This window comes from Xenopus laevis, chromosome 9_10L (assembly GCF_017654675.1).
Source record: "Xenopus laevis strain J_2021 chromosome 9_10L, Xenopus_laevis_v10.1, whole genome shotgun sequence".
NCBI lineage: Eukaryota > Metazoa > Chordata > Amphibia > Anura > Pipidae > Xenopus > Xenopus laevis.
Window position 1 is genome coordinate 76,043,837 of NC_054387.1, and position 19,656 is coordinate 76,063,492.

The window sequence follows — 19,656 nt, forward strand, 5'->3', positions numbered from 1 at the left end:
TTTATTTGTGGTTTTTGCATTATTTCAATTTTTATTCAGCATTACCCTATCAACCACGCATTGATTTGAATAAGATGCTGCAATATGAATAGGAGAGGGTCCGAGTAGAAAGATGAGTAATAAAAAGTAGCAATAACAAAACATTTGTAGCCTTACAGAGCATTTGTTTTTTAGATGGGGTCAGTGCCCCCCATTTGAAAGCTGGAAAGAGACAGAAGAAGAAGGCAAATAATTAAAAATTATAAATAATAAAATAACAATTGAAACGTTGCTTAGAATGAGCAATTCTATTACATACTAAAAGTTAACTTAAAGGAACAGTAACACCAAAAAATGTAAGTGTTTTAAGTAATGAAAATATCATGTACTGTTGCCCTGCACTAGTAAAACTGATCTGTTTGCTTCAGAAACACTACCATAGTTCATATAAACAAGCTGCTGTTGAGCAATGGTGCAAAATTGAAAAACGGCTATATAGCGCAGGTTAACTAATGGATAACAGATTACACCATTAGACAGACAGAGCGTATCTGCTATCTGCTGTGTAACTTGAGCTTTTTCTCCTTTGAATGGCTGCCCCCATTGCTACGCAACAGCTTATTTATATAAACAATAGTAGTGTTTCTTAAGCAAACACAGAAGTTTTACCAGTGCAGGGCAACACTGCATTTTATTTTTATTACTTTAAAACACTTTTATTTTTTGACGTTACTGTTCCTTTAAAGGTGAGCCACCCCTTTACCCCTTTAAAGGAAACACCAAAAACTGGCATATCTGGCCATAAGACCATTGCATTATTATGCACTTGGCCAGTTTAGAAAAAAAACAAAACACAGATTTCTATAACAAATTTCCCAATGACAAAACAAGGAACCTCTGGGAAAAGTAGGTGCAAGCGTGTGCATGTTGGTTATTCAGAACATTCCAATGAGACAAAATCTGTAAACTTTTATTAGACTTTTGCACTGCATATAATGCAGTGTTATGTTATCTTTGCTTTAATAATAGCTTTAATTATTTCTCAGTTATAATATACAATTTTTTTTAACTAATTCCTACACTAAAATGTTAGAAAAAAAGGGAAATAATAAGGCAATTATCACATACAATTTGCAAATTAATTAGTTAACATTTGTTTCAGATTCTGCACAAAGAACATCCATGTAAAAAATGTAGATTTGCACATTAATTTTTACAGGCAATTTGCAGGAGGTTAATAAGTAATTTCTGATATTCTCAATGTGGCAACGCCTCCTATTATTCATAGTTAGATCTCATGCTGATATAATTTCAGATTCATCAAATCTAAACTGGATCGTTTAACATAGCAACATCTCGCAGCTGTCTTTAGAGGGTGCAAGTAATGACTACTGCCAAGGGAATGAAAGGTAGAAAGTGTGGGGAATAGCAGAGCAAGATGGAGAAGGAATGGTAAGACATTTATATCTGTTGCCCAACTGCCAGCCCTTCAGTTGTTGTTAAAGCACAACTCCCAGCACCCACCCAAAATTATAGTGTAAATTCCACTGGGGGGTAAACACTGATGTTACTGATTTAACATTACAAGCCTGGGCCCTGTCTAGAACGCTCTGGATTAGGGGTTTTCCAGATAAAGGATCTCTCCATAATTTGAATTTACATACCTTAAGTGTACTAAAAAATAGGGATGCACCAAATCCCAAATCCTTCATGGAAGATTGGTCTGAATATGCATATGCAAATTAGAAACAGGAAGGAGTAAAGAAAACCGTGCACGCAAGATGTGGTTTAAAATCTTTTTACTTCCTTGTTTTGTGAAAAAAAAAGCCACGTGATTTTAAGGATTCGGTGTGGCACATGGATTCAGCCAAATCCAAAATCCTGCTGAAAAAGGCTGTATCCTGGCCAAATACTGAACCGAATTCTGTATTCGGTGCATTCCTACTAAAGAATAATTTAAACATGAATTAAACTTTAGCTGTATTATGCTTCCTTGGACATGTGTAATAAGATTTTGCACAAAATCTCTAATAAAGACGTTTCTATGACCTATATTTACCAGCCCTATTCAAATTGACCTTAGCGTAAGAGTACTAACAAAGATTCACTAGGCCGTGAAATGAACACTAGTGAAAGATCACGAAGAAATGCTCGCACTGACATATTAACACTAACGAAACTTCGTCAGTGTTCGCCTGGTGAAGTGGCACGAAGTGTGGCCCTTCAGTAAATTTGTCCCATTATATCTAGGATTAGGCACAATGTACTTTTTTATTATTACAAAGAAAAAGGAAATCATTGTCTATGGGAGATGCCCTTTTCATAATTTGGAGCTTTCTGGATTTCCAGATTACGAATCCTGTTTCTGAACTGCACAGTATGCCATAATAAGGACTGTATTAATTAACTTTCTATCTAAAGCAAGTTATGCACAGGAAGGTCTGCCTCTTTAGCCAAGTCACTAAATGAACTGGATTTTAATGCCTGCCCAGTTTAAAGAGGCCCTGGCCAAATAATGATCAGAGAGGGTACCATACACGGACCAGCTAGATTAAAGTTGGCCACCTCAACAAACAATGTCTGTCCATGTATGAGCTAGTAATGTTTCTGCTCCAAATACTGCCGGAATGCTGGTATGTAAATGTATCTATATCTGCTCAATATCTATAAATCTATCCATTACCTACCTTCCTCTTCTATAAATTAACAGCATGTATTTTAGACATTTCAATTAAGTAAATCCTTAAATCACATGAGACATTTAGAAATATATGATGTTGCATGTAGCATTTATAAGCAGCTGAGGTTGCAATGTACCCTTATAAAGGCTGCAAAGCAGGAAATTATATGAGCAGGAGAAACTATTTCCTCCTGCCAGATGAACTCTGTATGTATCACTTATGCCAAGGTACGGATTCATAACGGATTCACTTTGTCAGTGTACTGCAGTACTGTGGACTTTGTATATGATTATGCCAAGGTACAGACATATAGATATTATCCATGAATGTTACAAAGACAGCCTACAAACAACTTGTATTTTAGGGATCAAAAACAACACAGATTAAAATGTGCAGACAAAAAATGCAACTATAAATATGCCTGTCTCCTGATGCTGTGATTATACATATACAATAGCTGGGTGAGATGATGGGAAAAGCAGACATTCTGGTCCCTTTAGCTCAGCTCAGGATTCTAAGTCTTAAAAGCACCTGCTCAAATTTATCCCATTAAAAGACAGCTCCCTTCCCTGTAAGCTTTCTGAAGACGCACAAAATCAAAAAGGATTACACAATGCTTTATCTAAAAGCATTTGCACATTTTCAAGCCTAAAACTTTTGTACTGTTAAATACTGTAATTTTCTCCAAAAGATCGTTCTCCTTTGTCCAATAAAACAGGAGTGAGTAGCACACAATATCCTGTTCGTAGTATTAAGCTAAATGCTGATAGAAAAAACCCAAGGGGTGATTACATTTGCAAGCACAGCATTTACACCTTACGTTTTTTGGCTTTCAAGCCAAGGAATATAAGGTTATCAATAAATATGCTGGAAAATACAATAACCTTACCTCTTAGTATGCATTTAGCATTTTATTGTATAATACAACAATGCTCACACAATTCTGCCCTCTTAGGCTGTTCACTACAGCGTTTTCAGACTGAAATGTGTGATTTTGAGTTCCTGAAACGCACTCTGTGTTCCATCAGTCTTACATTAATCGTATCAAACACAAGCGAGTGCTTGATTCTCAAAACTCTTACCATGAAATTAATAACCTGGAGGAAAACAGCTTTATTTATATATATATATATATATATATATATATATATATATATATATATATATATATATATATATATATATATATATATATATATATATGTATATATTATATATATATGTGATTTGGAGAAATCCCAGAATAGTGGTTTCGGTGCATCCCTAATATAGATCAAAATGCTATTATTTAAGGGTAAAGTTCAATAATGCTATAGGTATGGGATGCTTTATTTGGAAACCAGTTTTCCAGAAAGACTCCATTTTAAATAAATAATGCTAATTTTTAAATATGATTTATTTTCTTTATACTAATATACTAATAGTACCAACAGATCTTGGTAGAAAGTTATCAGAAAAAGAATGGTTGAAAATACTTTGGTTTGTGCTACTGCCACATAACAAAAAATATCTATGGTACCACTGAACAAATAAATATTAGATAAGTAAAATACAAAAATATATAATAGAAAAAATAATAAGGAGAAAACACTCACAGTTCACCTCAGTCCCAAGGTGCAAAAACCAAAAACACCGTATCCAAAGGGTGTGAGGGTCTCCAAAAATAAAGAGGCAAATATAAAAAGTAGAAAAATTTATTAGGACATGAAGACCTAATCTTGAAGGTCTTCATGTCCTAATAAATTTTTCTACTTTTTATATTTGCCTCTATATTTTTGGAGACCCTCACACCCTTTGGATACAGTGTTTTTAGAAAAAGAATGGTCTCAGATATGGGACAATCTTAGAACGAACTCTAAAAATACAATTATTTGGAAGATAAGGTCAGCTTAGCTGGTACTTTACCTTAGCTTGAATAGCTAAAATTTCCCAGGGGTGGAGGGGAACTGTTTCAGTGGTTGCTCCTCGCCTGGGACAATGGCCTATATATGGTGGATTTCTCCCAAGGCAGTCCTCTTTTGAATATGATTGAATATGATTGTATAACTTTATTTTTTCTATTTTACATATTAACCTAAAGACAGAACCCAAATGTGGCCCACTTGGGTGAAATCGCTGATAGACTATCCAGAAAAACAACAACAGCTGCTTTATAGTCTATTTTTGGCAGCAAGAAAAGTGCTTGCTAGGTCTTTGAAAACACATTTAATTAACAGGTGAAAGTTAAAATCGATTGGATATTTTCAAAGAGAAGCTGGCAAACATTTCTTTACATAAATACAAATCTTTCTGACAAATATGAATATAGACTGAATATAGATTTCAGGGTACCCTGTCTAGTCATTTGTTTTTCTTGCAACAAGGGTTCTGAGGTGATATTGAACACCTACTGTAGCATCCGAGATGTGTGAACAAGTAAAGCAGTTATAAGGTATCCTAGAGAACAGTTTAGTGCACACGCTAAGATTCGGGAGATTTAGTCGCCCCGGAAAAATCGCCTATTCTTCGGCCGACTAGTCTCCCAGAACTGCCTCCTCACTGGCTAGAATCTTAATCACTGGTGGGATGGCACTCAGATCTCTTTATTTTCCAGAGTCGCCCAAAGTTCCCCCAGTAGCTTTGTGCGCACCTGCACCTGGTTTTGTTATTTTTCTCCTTTTTCTATTTTTGTTTTTCCTTTTTACAATGTTCAAACATTATTTTGTAAACTATGCATGATGGTATTGAATATCAGATGTCTGTCAGAAGCATACGATTGTCCATGATTGCTCTCCAAAAGCTTAATAAAACATATTATCTGTGGACATGTCTGAAATATTTGTATAAAGTATAACCATGGTGACAAAAATATACAAACGTGAAAATTTAATAAAAAATTATTGAAAAAAACATTTATTGACAAAAAAAATATATACTACAGTTATATGATCCCTTATCCAGAAACTTGTCCGAATTATGGGAAGACCATCTCCCATAGACTCCATTTTATACGAATAATCCAAATTTTTATAAACGTTTTCCTCTTTCTCTGTAATAATAAAACGGTACCTTATACTTGATCCAAACTAAGATATAATCAATCTTTATTGTAAGCAAAACCAGCCTATTGGTTTATTTAATGTTTAAATGATTTTATAGTAGACTTAAGGTATGAAGTTCCAAATTATGGAAAGATGCCTTATTTGGAAAACCCCAGGTCCCAAGCATTCTGGATAACAGCTCCCATACCTGTAGTACCTTGCACTTGATGGTAACTAAACTGCTTCAATCAATATTGGTGGCAAAACATTCCTGCTGGTTATTTAATGTTTAAATGCAGGTGATAATTATTCCAGACAAAATGAATAATCAGGCTGAATTGTCATCTCTGCTTTGCTCTGGCTCCTCGTTTTACTGCCCTATCAGGTGCTTTATAAAACACCTTTTCAGAAAAAAATGAATAAAGTTTGGCATAGAGAGGCATAAATGACATCATCATATCAGTCTCCTCGCAGAATGGCAAAAAACACTGTACCTCCAACCTGGCAACGAGCCTAACATACAAACGAATGGGCTTCCAAGTAGGTTAAAGGAGAAGGAAAGGTTAAAAAGAAGTAAGCTTTATTAGAAATATTAATTGGGTAGGCTATTGGGAGACTGCACACACAGGCCAATAAAAACTACTGACTCTGGCTGAAGGGTTGAGTTTTCAGCTTATATCAGCTTGTATGGCCATCTTTACTGAATATTAAGATTACAAAGGGCTTGCAGTTCATGGTAAACAAAATGACAATTTGCCTTAATTCAATTTTGAAACATTAGTGGAAAGTAATACTTTCTGACCATAAGCTGAATCCTACCCACTATACTGTTAGTTAGTTATTGTATTAGGGTAAAATAACTTGATTTTCCATGCTACACAAACCCTTCAGCCATATTACAGACACTAGCACCAAAAGGTCTAAATATTGAAATAGACTTAGGGGCAAATTTACAAAGCTCGAGTGAAGGATTCGAATTAAAAAAACTTCGAATTTCGAAGTGTTTTTTTGGCTACTTCGACCTTCGACTACTACTTCGAATCGAACGATTCGAACTAAAAATCGTTCGACTATTCGACCATTCGATAATCGAAGTACTGTCTCTTTAAGAAAAACTTCGACCCCCTACTTCGGCAGCTAAAAGCTACCGAAGTCAATGTTAGCCTATGGGGAAGGTCCCCATAGGCTTGCCAGCGTTTTTTTGATCGAAGGATATTCCTTCGATCGTTGTATTAAAATCCTTCGAATCGTTCGATTCGAAGGATTTAATCGTTCGATTCGAAGGATTTAATCGTTCGAACGAATAATCCTTCGATCGTTCGATCGTAGGATTAGCGCTAAATCGTTCGACTTCGATATTCGAAGTCGAACGATTTTAGTTCCTAGTCGAATATCGAGAGTTAAGTAACCCTTGATATTCGACCCTTAGTAAATCTGCCCCTTAAAGTGTTTTTTAACTGGTTAACCTGGTTTTAAAATTGGAGGAACTCAAATCTCCTAATTTACAGTTATGTAAATATTTATTTTGTTACTTTGTTATTTTAATCTAAGAGATCTTAATGTGTGATATTATGAAATTTGCAGCATATAATATGAAATGATCTTATTAATTGTACAAAACCACGAGAGATTGTATCAATTGTGTAACCTGAACCAATTAACTTTATTACAATGGACTGAAAAGAGTAAATTGATAGAACATCCCACCGACCAGATAAAAGACATTAAAACAAAACGCGGGAAGAATCTCTGCCCCTGAGGAAGTATAATCTTATACGAAACGCATTGGGCTATTAATCTAACCATTGTTAGATATCCGACTTTTTAAAATTCTCACGGCGTGGACCCTTTTATCGCAAGTGAAATAGGGAAAATCTTTCCTGCTGCCGCTGACATCCCCTACAATGTTTTCCCCACGAAGCGCTCTGCAAGCCAGGCATTGAGGAGAAACAACCGGCACCATCTTACTACGGCTCAAACCTAAGACGGAAGACGCCGCAATGATCCTCCTGTCGTTTAACCTAAAGACCTTGGGAGGCCCAACTAACCCGCTACTGAGGGGTAAGTGTGGACAAAAGCCGCTATTTCCCATTTTAGTTGCAATATTGCACTATTTGAGTTAATTCCCGTTTGTATATTTCCAGAAGCAAGCACAGGACTTTTTCTATGTATACTTAATGCACTGATCACACTGAACTTTTGTGAGTAGCTCTGTATACCGATTAAATCTGTCCTGCAAAATTAACGATATTACACTATTGGGATTGCTCTGTTTCTTGTAGGTAAAGGAAGGAATCTCTGTCTTCAGACATATTGGCTCATTAGGATTGGTATGAATTATGTAACACTCTACATATTAAAAAGATGGCCAAAACCCAGTCATGAAGCATGACACAACATCAAGGAAGCAAAGACAAATCCATGAAAACCACAATACATATTGTTCCCAGTGGAAGAGGAAAATGTCAGTGTTATTAATTAAATTCCGTTGCATTCCTAACATTTCTAACACTTTAACATAAACCAATTTATTAATGACAGTATTTCATTGTTCAGTGGATTTTCAAACAAACAATATCTTCATTATTTTGCCCACACAATAGAATACAACACACCAGTGGTCAGAAGTGGCAGTATAATAATAATACAAATAAATAAAGCAAACAGGCAATGGCAGAGTTTTAGTCAAGAAAAACATGAACAACCAGCTTCTGTGGTATAGGCTAACTAGGCCCATCAAGAAATAAAACATGCCCAGAAATGACTCAGGTAAATGTCTTGACTTTAACTAAAACATCAATTAGAAAAAAAAAGCTTCTCCTTGGCTTCATCTGTCTCCGTTGGTGGGCTTGTGAAGTTCACATTTGTGACATTCACCAGCCTGGAGCGACAGGTTTGAGTAATTTCTAAATAAAAAAGACACAAACTTCCTGAACATCTGTTCGGGCCACTTACACTGCACAGAACAGGCCTGGCAGGTATGTGCCTTCAGATTCACAGAATTCAGTAGGGAGACCCCAGAGTGGCCCAAGAGTTAGAAATCTGCCCTTTATGTGGCACTGTTATTGTTAGACTTTCAGTTACACTTTGGGGAATAGATACAAGATTTTATTTCCCTGGTATCTAGAAACAGCACAGACCTCTGTGAATAGTTGTAAATTTAAAGACAGGATTACATAACATAACATTAAGCTAAACTTCCCCAGATGTAGCTACCTTCAAAGATAATTATTGATCAGTAAGCGTGGGGAAATGCACAATAGATCTGCAGTAAATTAAGAGTTAGTCAAGTCTTACACAAGGGTGGAAGGGGTTTAAAGGGTGTCCTAAAATGTCACAGTTTCTGTTGCCAGATTAAAGGGGAACTCCACACAATTTTGTATTTGCAGGATAAATGAATAAAGAATTCTAAGCAACTTTCAAACACTAATTCTGCTTGACAAAATTAGTTTGTCCCAAACCATGTCACGGTTGCACACTAGGGATGTGCAGGTGTATTGGTTACTTGCAGGTTAGTGGGTTTGGGTCACAAATTGGAGTTGCTAGTGTGGGTTTGGATTTATGGTGGATCCAGCTTTTGGTAATGCCAGACCTGCCACCTTGTCCTTTTGTGAGCCAATGTGCCCTTCCTGTTGGTGACATCAATGGCAGGCCCCTACCTCTCCGTAAAAGGAACAGTTCAGTATAAAAATAAAAACTGGGTAAATAGGCTGTGCAAAATAAAAAATGTTTCTAATATAGTTATTAGCCAAAAATGTAATCTATAAAGGCTAGAGTGACTGGATGTCTAACCCACTAGTCAGAACACAACTTCCTGCTTGCAGCTCTCTAACTCCGAATTAGTCAGTGACTTTATGGCGGGCCACATGGAACATAACTGTTCAGTGAGTTTGCAATTGATGTCTAGCACACAGGTCAGATTCAAAAGTAAACAGTTATGACCATGTGGCCCCCCTCAAGTCACTGATTGGTTACTGCCTGGTAACCAATCAGTAGAAACCAAGACAGCTGCAAAGGATGAAGTAGTGTTCCAGCTATTATGTTAGACATCCAGTCACTCCAGCCTTTATACATTACATTTTTGGCTAACTAACTACAGTATATTGAAAACATTTTTTATTTTGAATGTATTTACCCAGTTTTTATTTTTATACTGAACAATTCCTTTAACATCAATGGCGGATGCAAGTTCATTTAAAGTAAAGGTCCATGGTCTTGAGAAGGTATGGGTTTTCTAGGTGTTGGTTAGGGTCAGGCACAGGTCATAGTTTTTCATAACTATTGAACACCAATACAAGGTGTTGCAGTTGGCAAGTCTACCTTAGCATCTTTCTACTGACAGTTTTTGCATCTCGATTTTTTAGTGGTGTACTGAAAGGGACAGTGAATTTAAGATGGATGCACACAGGGTGAGGTGTTTGACTCAGGTGACATATACTTGTCACTAGACAAGACTCCATTCACTTTGAATGGGTGGTGATTTCTAGCAATTAGATACATCAGTAAGGTTGCATAGGTTTCAGAGATACCAAGGGTATAACTGCTTTGACTGAGTACTTACCTGTCTCTGGAGTTCAGCAAGATTGTATGGCAATGCCCCTTCCTCTAGAGGTGCTATTCTTTCAATATCTGCCAGCATCAGGCGTCTTTAAACAAAAACCATAAAGGCAAAACATGATCAGTTTTTGTTCCAAAAGATATCATCTTTAACATTTGTCCTTGTTCTTAGTAACACCACTTTTGTGCATTGCCTGAAAAGGATGCTTTTTACTGTACCCCTGGACATTGCAGACCTGCATAAAATTATATCATGTAACATTAAAACTATAATTAAATCATATAATAGACTTTAAAATGCAACATATTTTTCTATCAATTTCTACCATTACATAATCCTGTATTGAAACACTGCTATTTTATGCATCAAGTCCCTCTGTCTGGCTCTCATGAGGCACTGTGTTTGGTCACACCAGCCAATAAATGGTCAGATGTACTCCCAAACTGCTCTCTTTTACATGTTGGTTCAAGTTAAAAGATATAAAAGGGTAATGTTCACTTCTATGTAATATATGTGAGTGTGGTGTAATATGATGTTATATATATATATATATATATATATATATATATATATATATATATATATATATATACAAATATATATATATAGGATTTTTTGCATAAAATAGGCCCAATCAAGTACTATCCTTGATTCAACACTAGAATATAATTTTTATGAGACATAATGAACCAAGTTACCCAGTAGCATTGAACAAATCAGAGAGCTGGAAGAGGATGTCAATCTCCAGTGGAGTGATCTGTCCAAATTTGTTTGCAGCATGGGCAAATTCCTCTGCAAAAAAAGACCATGGTTATGTGTCATGGAACATACAGTCACATAATAACTACACAGCAGCAAATTGATTACCTATCCGGTATCTTTTTTCTAAACCATATGCTGCCATAAGCCATAACTGGAGCTGAGCACTAGCTCATGGAGATGAAGTGTCTGAGAGATGGTAATCATTAAATGGAATACAAAAATGATCTCATTCATGCTAAGGTGAAGGGTGAAATGAGCAACACGGGCATTCCAGTTGCAATGCAGATCAGTTCTGCACAATTTAAAGGCCAAGGTTTTCCTGCCTTAATACAACTATATGGATTGGTGGATCAATCATTTTGACAGACCAGTTGTGGCATGGTAAGGACTAGTGTAGTAAACCCAAATGTAGATGTTGAGCATAAGCAGATGAATCATTATCTCAATCTCTGTAATTATGCTCTGCCACTCAGTCCAAAGTATTTGCCTAACCCATTCATTCTTCCTGCTTTCAAGGATACCCTCAGCTTTATTGTGGATATGAGTATGGTTAAGGGTGACAGGTGACATCTGCAGCAACACGTGTGAGGAACAATGAGTTTAAAGGCGTTAGGAACCCAAAAATTAAGGGGATTATTTATTAAAGGTTGAGTTGTACTTTCCAGAAAAAAATTAGTTGTTCAAGGGTAGTTTCACTAAAAACTCGATTTTTGGGGATATAAAAGAAACATTTTTTGAGATTTATTGTGCCCCGAAGCTGCTAAAAGCCCAAATCTGAAAATATTATAGCTAAAACCTGTTGAGGTCATGTAGAAGTCAATGGCATAAAACCATATGAAGATGTTTTTTGCCTTCATGACTTTGGGTTTTTTAGAGAACTTGATCAAATCGAGGTTTTTCAGCCTACAACTCGACCAATTCAAGGTATTCAAGTTTTTTCCCCGAATTGCATTCAATTGAGTTTTTTACATTTGGGTTTTTTAATAAATAGTAAAAAAAGTAAACATTCAATTGTGAGTTTATTCGAGGTAGAAAAAACCTCACAAACTCAACCTTTGATAAATAACCCCCTTAATGTTGCCTAGTGAAAGAAAATGTAATCTCAGCAATTTTCCAATATACATTCATTAACATTGTAACATTGTTCAGAGGATTTAAAGTTGTTTGTAAATGTAATTTACAAAAGCAGCATTTTTCTGTTCCTACATGAATCAATGTAGCACACAGGTCAAGGCTTCTTCATGGGTCTGTAAATCAGCTGGCTTTTATTACAAAGTGTTTCAAAAGTCAACACCAGTACCACAGAGAACAGAAAACGACAGGTAATATTTTCAATATTTGATAAATTTTACAAATAACTTTAAAATGTGTAATAATGAATGTAAATTGGAACGTTTCTTTTCCTTCATAAGGAAAATGTTTTTGTTGTTTTAATTTCCCTTTAAAGGGGTTGTTTATATTTCAGTTAACTTTTAGTATGATGTAGAAAGTGATATTCTGAGACAATTTGCAATTGGTTTTCATTTTTTTTATTACTTGTGTTTTTTAGCTTTTACTTTAATAGGTCTCCAGTTTGCAATTACAGCAATCTGGTTGATATGGTTCTAACTACCCAAGCAACCATGAGTTAATTTGAATAAATGACTGGAATATGAATAGGGGAGGGTCTCAAAAGAAATACGAGAAATAAAAAGTAGCAATAGCAACAAATGTGTAGCCTTCTAGAGTATTTGTTTTGTAGGTGGAATCAGTGACCCCCATTTGAAAGTTTTAAAGAGACTGAAGAAGAAGGTAAATAATAAAAAAAAACTATACAAAAAAAAAAATGAAGACTAATTGAAAAGTTGATTAGAATTAGCCATTCTAAAATATACTAAAAGTTAACATAAAGGTGAACCACATTACTAGAATACTAGTAATGAATAACTGTGGAATTATAGTGGATCATTTACCTTTCTTTCTCTTAATAACAGAAATCTGAGGTCACGTTATACACACCGGTATAAAGACAAGATAATCTAATATGTTAGCCCCCACTGTGAAATAAAATTGCTTAAAGTTTTGTTTCCCTAAGACAGTGCTCAAAAAAATAAAAAAAAAAAAAACTCCAGCCGGGGAACTCCACCACTCCACCATCTTAAAAGTCTAAGTTAAGGATTACTGGGAAAGTCAGGTAACATAAGAGAGCTGTGATATATTTTTTTCCCCCAAAAAAGTAGCAGCAGCTCAGGGAAAAAAATAGCAACTTAACTAATTGGTGGGTCTAACATACTGGTACCCCAAGTGAATTTCAGGTTTCTTACCTTTTAATATTTTTTAAATTGAATGCAGATTATCCTATAATAGCTGAGCTGTAATTATATTAGCAATAACAAATGTGTGTTTGGTGTTCCTTGTCAACTGCCCAGTGACCTATGCCCTCATTGAGGAAATAGAACATACAGGACCTAGGAAAAAATTCAGGTGGTGGGGCTGTTATTATTTCACAAGCGTTTTTCTTCTCTCTACATCTTCAACAATCCAACAAATAAAAAGCAGCTGAATTTAAGGTAAATTATATTTTTGCCTTTTATATAAAATCATACATTCCAATCTAAAGCCTATCACTACACAAACTACAGAAAGGAGACAAAGCTTACCTTTTGTGACCTCCAAGTCCTTCCTAGAGCCGGCTATGGTGCTATATATCTTTAGTACAAGCTCCATGTTGTTGAGCAACGAATTAAAAGCATTGAAATAGGAGAAGCTCACTTGGTGAGAAATGGTACCTCCTGCTGCCTACAGGTAGTGAAGAGAAGACAACCGTTTCTATGATCACACACGGTTTAACATTTTTAATATAATAATTTGGATTCAATTGCATGTAACTTCAGCTGGATCTTAAGTAAATGATTCAATATTAGCAACAATGATGGAGTCAGGGTTGCTCTGATGTTATAAACCTACATGTTGTTTTCAATTATTGAATAAATGATATAACAGTATGGGGCTAAATATATTTACCACTTGTTAAACAATTTAAAATTATTTTCAAAATAATTGTCCATACTTGTATGAATAAGGGAACACAAATTCAGGCATCACAGTTCTGTTTCTGAGCACCACTAAGCACTACTACCCAATATATTACATTGGCATTCAACTACTGAAAGCAGCTGTCATGGATATAAGCTTTAATAAATGTGCCAATTTGTTAAAAAAAAAAACACTCCTGACTGTCATGAAAGTGATCCTGATGTTTGACAGTGCTTTGAAAATGGGGAAAATATTGAACTGCTGGGAATCACTCAGAATTCCTCAATTACTGTATATGACAAATCAGTACATTTTGACTCCAGTTCATGGCTGCCATCAGCAATAACAGGGCCCCCATACTGCTAAGTTATCAGGGCCTGAAATATTAGCCAACTATTTACCTGGGTCTCCTAAACGGTGTAAAATGGGTTCCCAATGAAAATAAATGTCCCATGCACAGCCACTTAATTACACAAAACTCCATATTAATTCACCCTGGCCGCTCCCCATTTATACCAAACACCACGCACGGACCCCCTTACACTCACTACAAGCCCCACTGCTTCAGCAAACCATGAATCAAGATTTTGTATCTTGGGGTTGCTCTCTGGCATGGGGCCCCTGACTATAGTACTCCCTGCACTTCCCTAAAGGCAGCCCTGCTTGCCATATTTTTTGTATTTTTGTAGTTTCCCAATTAATTTAAGTGGCATCTGACCATATCCTTCAAATTAAATTGTTTATGTACAAGATCCCTAAAAACAAAAGTGTATAGAAAAACCACAGGCAGATCTCAGGCAGCATACAAAGCAGTACCCCTGACAAAAAAAGAGGGATGAGAGTGTTAGAATTGGGATACTGGGCACACATTGGGGAATGTAAGAAAATGTGCCAATGGAATAAATAAACATGATACAAGCAATTTTGCATGTGTGAAAGCTACATATGTTCTGCACTTTTTACATTTGCGCCACTGCACAGTGAATATAATAAAACTTCTTACTGGAAATGTTTTTAATGGAAAAAATAAAGGCTTTCAATTAGGTCTTTTTTTTAAAAAAAAAAATTGCTGTAAACAAATATAATTTACAGTGCAATAAATGCTCATGAACAATATCCAAGCCCAAAATACAAATATGAATTTGTAATTGTTTTAGCCAGTTTAATATTAATTACATAGCCCTACTAGTAAATAACTCATGCCTAGGAATCTACTCACTAACATATATTCAGAAAACAAAGAAAAAAACTCACCGAAACAAGATTTTCTTCCACAAATGGAGTGAGCATGTGTGATCTTATAGTCACCATAATATCGCTGAAATCTAATGCGCTTATCATTCCAGTTTTGTTCTTGTCTTTCTGAGCAAATGCCTGCCTTGCATGTTCCAGCTGCAGCTCCTGAAACCCAAGTAAAGGTGTAATTAACAAGATAAAGAATAATGCACCTAATGGAAATATAACAATGTATTTTAAACAGCTCATACATGTAGTACAGAAACAAAAATTATTTCTAGTGTGAGATCATTGGTTTTTTTGTGAATGCAAATGGGGCGCATTGTTAGAAATTCAAATTGTGCTTTAAAAATGCCAGGATATCCTGTAGCCAACAAGAGGCTTGCGTGCCATCATCATTATAAGACACAAATACAGCTGATTAGCTAAAGTGGAAAACTAGTAATTCAGCTTGGTATTTTATTAAACACTATACAGTTAAATGTATCTTATATATGCCTTTGCCTCTCAATTCCCCTGTTCCTGGTAGGTGAATACCTATAAGGGAAAGGTATGATGGATTTTTGATCTGCAATTCCACATACAACAGGATATTTAGCTGGATATATATAGATATATATATATATATATATATATATATATATATATATATATATGTTAGATATGCTTTTTCTGTATCTGTATTCAATTAGTAGGCGATAGATTTGTAGTGTATGTACCCTGAACGGTGAATACTGGAAATTGTCAATGGTGTTTCATGATATATTGTGTTCAAGGTATTATTTGGAGAGAATGGCTTTAAAGAGAGAATGGGTTGGAGCTAGCTTTTTAAACATAGCAACCAGCATTGGTCTTGCCTATGATTTAGTGTCAATGCCCCTTTTGTCCTAGCCTAAAATTGGCACTGGCCATGTTCCACCTTCATGAATTCTTATGATCAGATTAAAGAAAAACTAACCTGGAGAAACTCAGTGAATTCCAAATAAGAAAGGTTTTTCTTCCTATTGTGCCCAAAATGAAGCCGAATAAATTCACAGTTCCAGTTGAAAGGGATATGGTGGTGAATCATGGTCTGTCCAAAGATTTCCTTAACATTTTCTTAGGACAAAATAAAAAAAAAAATCAGCAAATCAGATTTTGATTTCGCAGCTGAGGAAGGGGCCTGCAACACACGTTCTGCCGTTCCGTGCAGCAATGCAGGAATGGAACAGGGAAGGTTTTACACAATCACCCACAATTGCACTTCATTCCAATCTGCACCACACAATGAGCATCTTATGGGTCTCAGAATAGTGGTTTGCCATTTATCAATTAAAATATGAGTGTGGTAATTCAGTGCTGAAATATATTTTATTTGTACACTGTATAAGGAAATATATTGCATGTGTTTGTGTTCAGCCATAAGATGCTTCAATAACGCAATGCTGGTTGGAAAACATTGATTTGGATAAACAGTCAGTGTTCTTGCTTTCTAATTTCTAAGAAATCTCAATAATGTTAATTTGACTTCTATGCCAGAAAGATCACGTCCTACAAATCAGCAGTAGTATATTGGGAGATATAATAGAGTGATTTTGTTTGGTAATACATTACACAGCTATAAAGACTGTTGGAATACTAACACTGCTATTTAACAATGAGCTAAAAGTTTTATGGGTTAATTTTTTCAGAAACAAATAAAAGCCAATAGATGGCAATCAGATGATTATCACAAGGGGTAAATGAGACAACATAGTTATATCATGCACCCAAGCTCTAAGCTACAACTGCAATCATTGCACCTGTTATTTCAGGTTTAAAACTTTTACTGTGAAACTTGCATGCACAATATAAGGTGTGCAGTGCCAACAGAAATCCTGGAATGCATACCCAGACAAAGTTATTTCTGCTGAGAGGTTACAGCTACTATGATGCTGCAGGAAACGTGAAAGAGGAAATAGCAGATATACAGGGTAATATTATACCAGAAAAAATTATTGTGCCAGGTCTCGTCAGTGTTGGACTGAGCCTCCTAGAGCATTAGATAACCTTACACACAACAATTAGATGGAGACTGTGCCAAATTGTATAAAAGTAATATAGGATGATGGAAGAAATAAGAAAGGGTTTATGTGAATTAATGTGTACCAGTTAGAGATTTTCTAGTACTCTAGAAGGCCAATCCAACCCTAGGTCTAGTAAGCCATACAAACCACTGACATGATTGCTTTCAAACAAGACATCCATAAATATTGCCTGGTGATTAGTAGATATTACTTACTTATCACTAGAACTGGAGCAAACTAGTTATTACATTACACCATAAAATCCAAATCTTGTTTCTGGCCCTTTGCTTTGTGCAATGAATGAATTAGAAGAGGGCTTATTAGCTTGTAGCACTCCTAATATTGTTGCACTACAGCCTTTAGCTCTCAGGGGATGCTGGGAGTTGAAGCTCAACTAGAATCAACTTTCATTTTCCCAAAGGAAATAGAATCTGGCATTTTATGAGCGTCTGCATCAATTTAGAAATTAGAAAGCGTTTGAAGAAATTCTACCAATGATTTTCTTATCTCAGATCAATGAGAAAGTCCTTACGGAAATTGCAAGCTCTGATTTAGCCATTAGAAAATGTTCTATCATTTATTTAGATGAAATAAAACAGATGATGAGATCTATCCTGTGCTATTAATAAGTAATTCTTACATTTATGTTTTATCCTGAGACAGAATAGCAAATACTCCTACCAAACTCACTGAAGGTCACACCTCAAACAATAGGAAAAGTGTGTAAAAATGTCACAGTCCAGTATGCCGAATAAGAGAAACCCAAGTTCTGAACCAAAAAAAAAAAGAAAAGTGATAACACAGCAAAATCACCACTTCAAATAAATCCTTCATGATTACTAATACAGTATTATTTACAAACACCAGTTTTTTTTTTTATGTCATCCTATTTAATTTTTAACATATTAACATTTATATACTGTATAGTTCTGTGTTTTTGTTGCACCTCTTTATTTTTCAGTCTGTAAACTGAGAGAAGATGGCCATACACGGGCAAATTTAAACCAATTCAGCAGGTCGTCTGCCGTGTTACCCAACCAATATCTGGCTAAAAATCGGGCAGATGATGATCAGATAGGTTTCATCTTACTGTCGGATCGAAAACCGCATCTGTGTGTTGATGTGTTACTCGATCTGACTGCCTGCATAGTTGCAATTATGATCAGCCCATACCTCCCAACATTTTGGAAGTAAAAAGAGGGACAAAAAATTTTTTGGCACGTAGAACAGCAATTTTTTTGACCACGCCCCTTTCTGTGGCCACACCCCTTAATTACATGTTCATTTTACAAAAATTGGCAGGTTATTAAAGTTTGAAAATATTTCTCCTTATCTAAACTGTTTTTTTGTGTTTCAAAATTGTTACAAAGTATCTTATTTGCACATTTTACCTGTTCTGTGCTCTCTTCTAAAAGCCAATTAAGTGAGAAACTTTGTTTCTTTTTCTGGCTGTTCAATGCAGAGAAAATAGGGACTTTCCAGTACAAATGAGGGACTGCAGGTTGAGCTGTCAAAAGACTGTCCCTCCAAAAATGGGACAGTTGGGAGGTATGTTGTCAGCCTGATAATACCCAACTCAAGGTATCATATCAGTGAAAGATCCTCTCATTTGGCAACCTCACCAAACAAGCTGTATGGCAGATTTCAGACCAGGCCATGTGCAGCAGTGCAGTAAATGTAAATATGTTTTTTTTTCATTATATTGGAAGGGCACACAGGTCATGCAAACATATCAAGAATCTCTGCCACAAAGCATGACAGGATTGCTCAGAAGTCACATGAGTTAAGGGTAGGGATGTAGCGAACTGTTCGCCGGCGAACTAGTTCGCGCGAACTTCCACTGTTCGCGTCCGCCGCAAGTTCGCGAACGTCGCGCGACGTTCGCCAATAGGCGTTCGCGTCAAAATCGTTCGACCATTCGACCATTCGATCGCTAAAATCGAACGATTTTCGTTCGATTCGAACGAAAATCGTTCGATCGAACGATTAAAATCCTTCGATCGTTCGAATCGAACGATTTTCGGATGTTCGAAGTTCGCAAACAGTTCGCGAACTGTTCGCATTTTTTGCCGGTGTTCGCGAACGGCGTTCGCGAACACATACTCGGCGGTTCGCTACATCCCTAGTTAAGGGACATACATTATGCCATGCAAGAACAAAAAAAAGGCACAAATTGCAGCAGTAAAAGTAACCAGAATTACTTACATTTATTATGAAAGCAATGTATATAAAAGTGGGGGTTGCTTATCAAATCACTAAATGGATGCAAAATTGTATTCAGTGCTAATTTGAAGAGCATTTGCAACTGCAGGGGGAACACAGGTCTATATTTACAATCTGCAATTGACAGGGTTCATTAG

At 35.9% G+C, this 19,656-nt stretch overlaps 1 protein-coding gene across 2 annotated transcripts in view; it reads right to left on the reverse strand.

The window, feature by feature from the left end:
* Nucleotides 1-19,656, reverse strand: part of slc25a12.L (solute carrier family 25 member 12 L homeolog) — a 108,732-nt gene that overhangs the window by 40,389 nt on the left and 48,687 nt on the right. For both annotated transcript variants that reach the window (XM_018234284.2, NM_001091799.1), the window contains 5 exon segments: nucleotides 16,210-16,349; nucleotides 15,270-15,416; nucleotides 13,640-13,778; nucleotides 10,937-11,030; nucleotides 10,242-10,326 (listed from right to left, as the gene is read on the reverse strand). In XM_018234284.2, coding sequence (XP_018089773.1) covers nucleotides 10,242-10,326; nucleotides 10,937-11,030; nucleotides 13,640-13,778; nucleotides 15,270-15,416; nucleotides 16,210-16,349 — 605 coding nt within the window.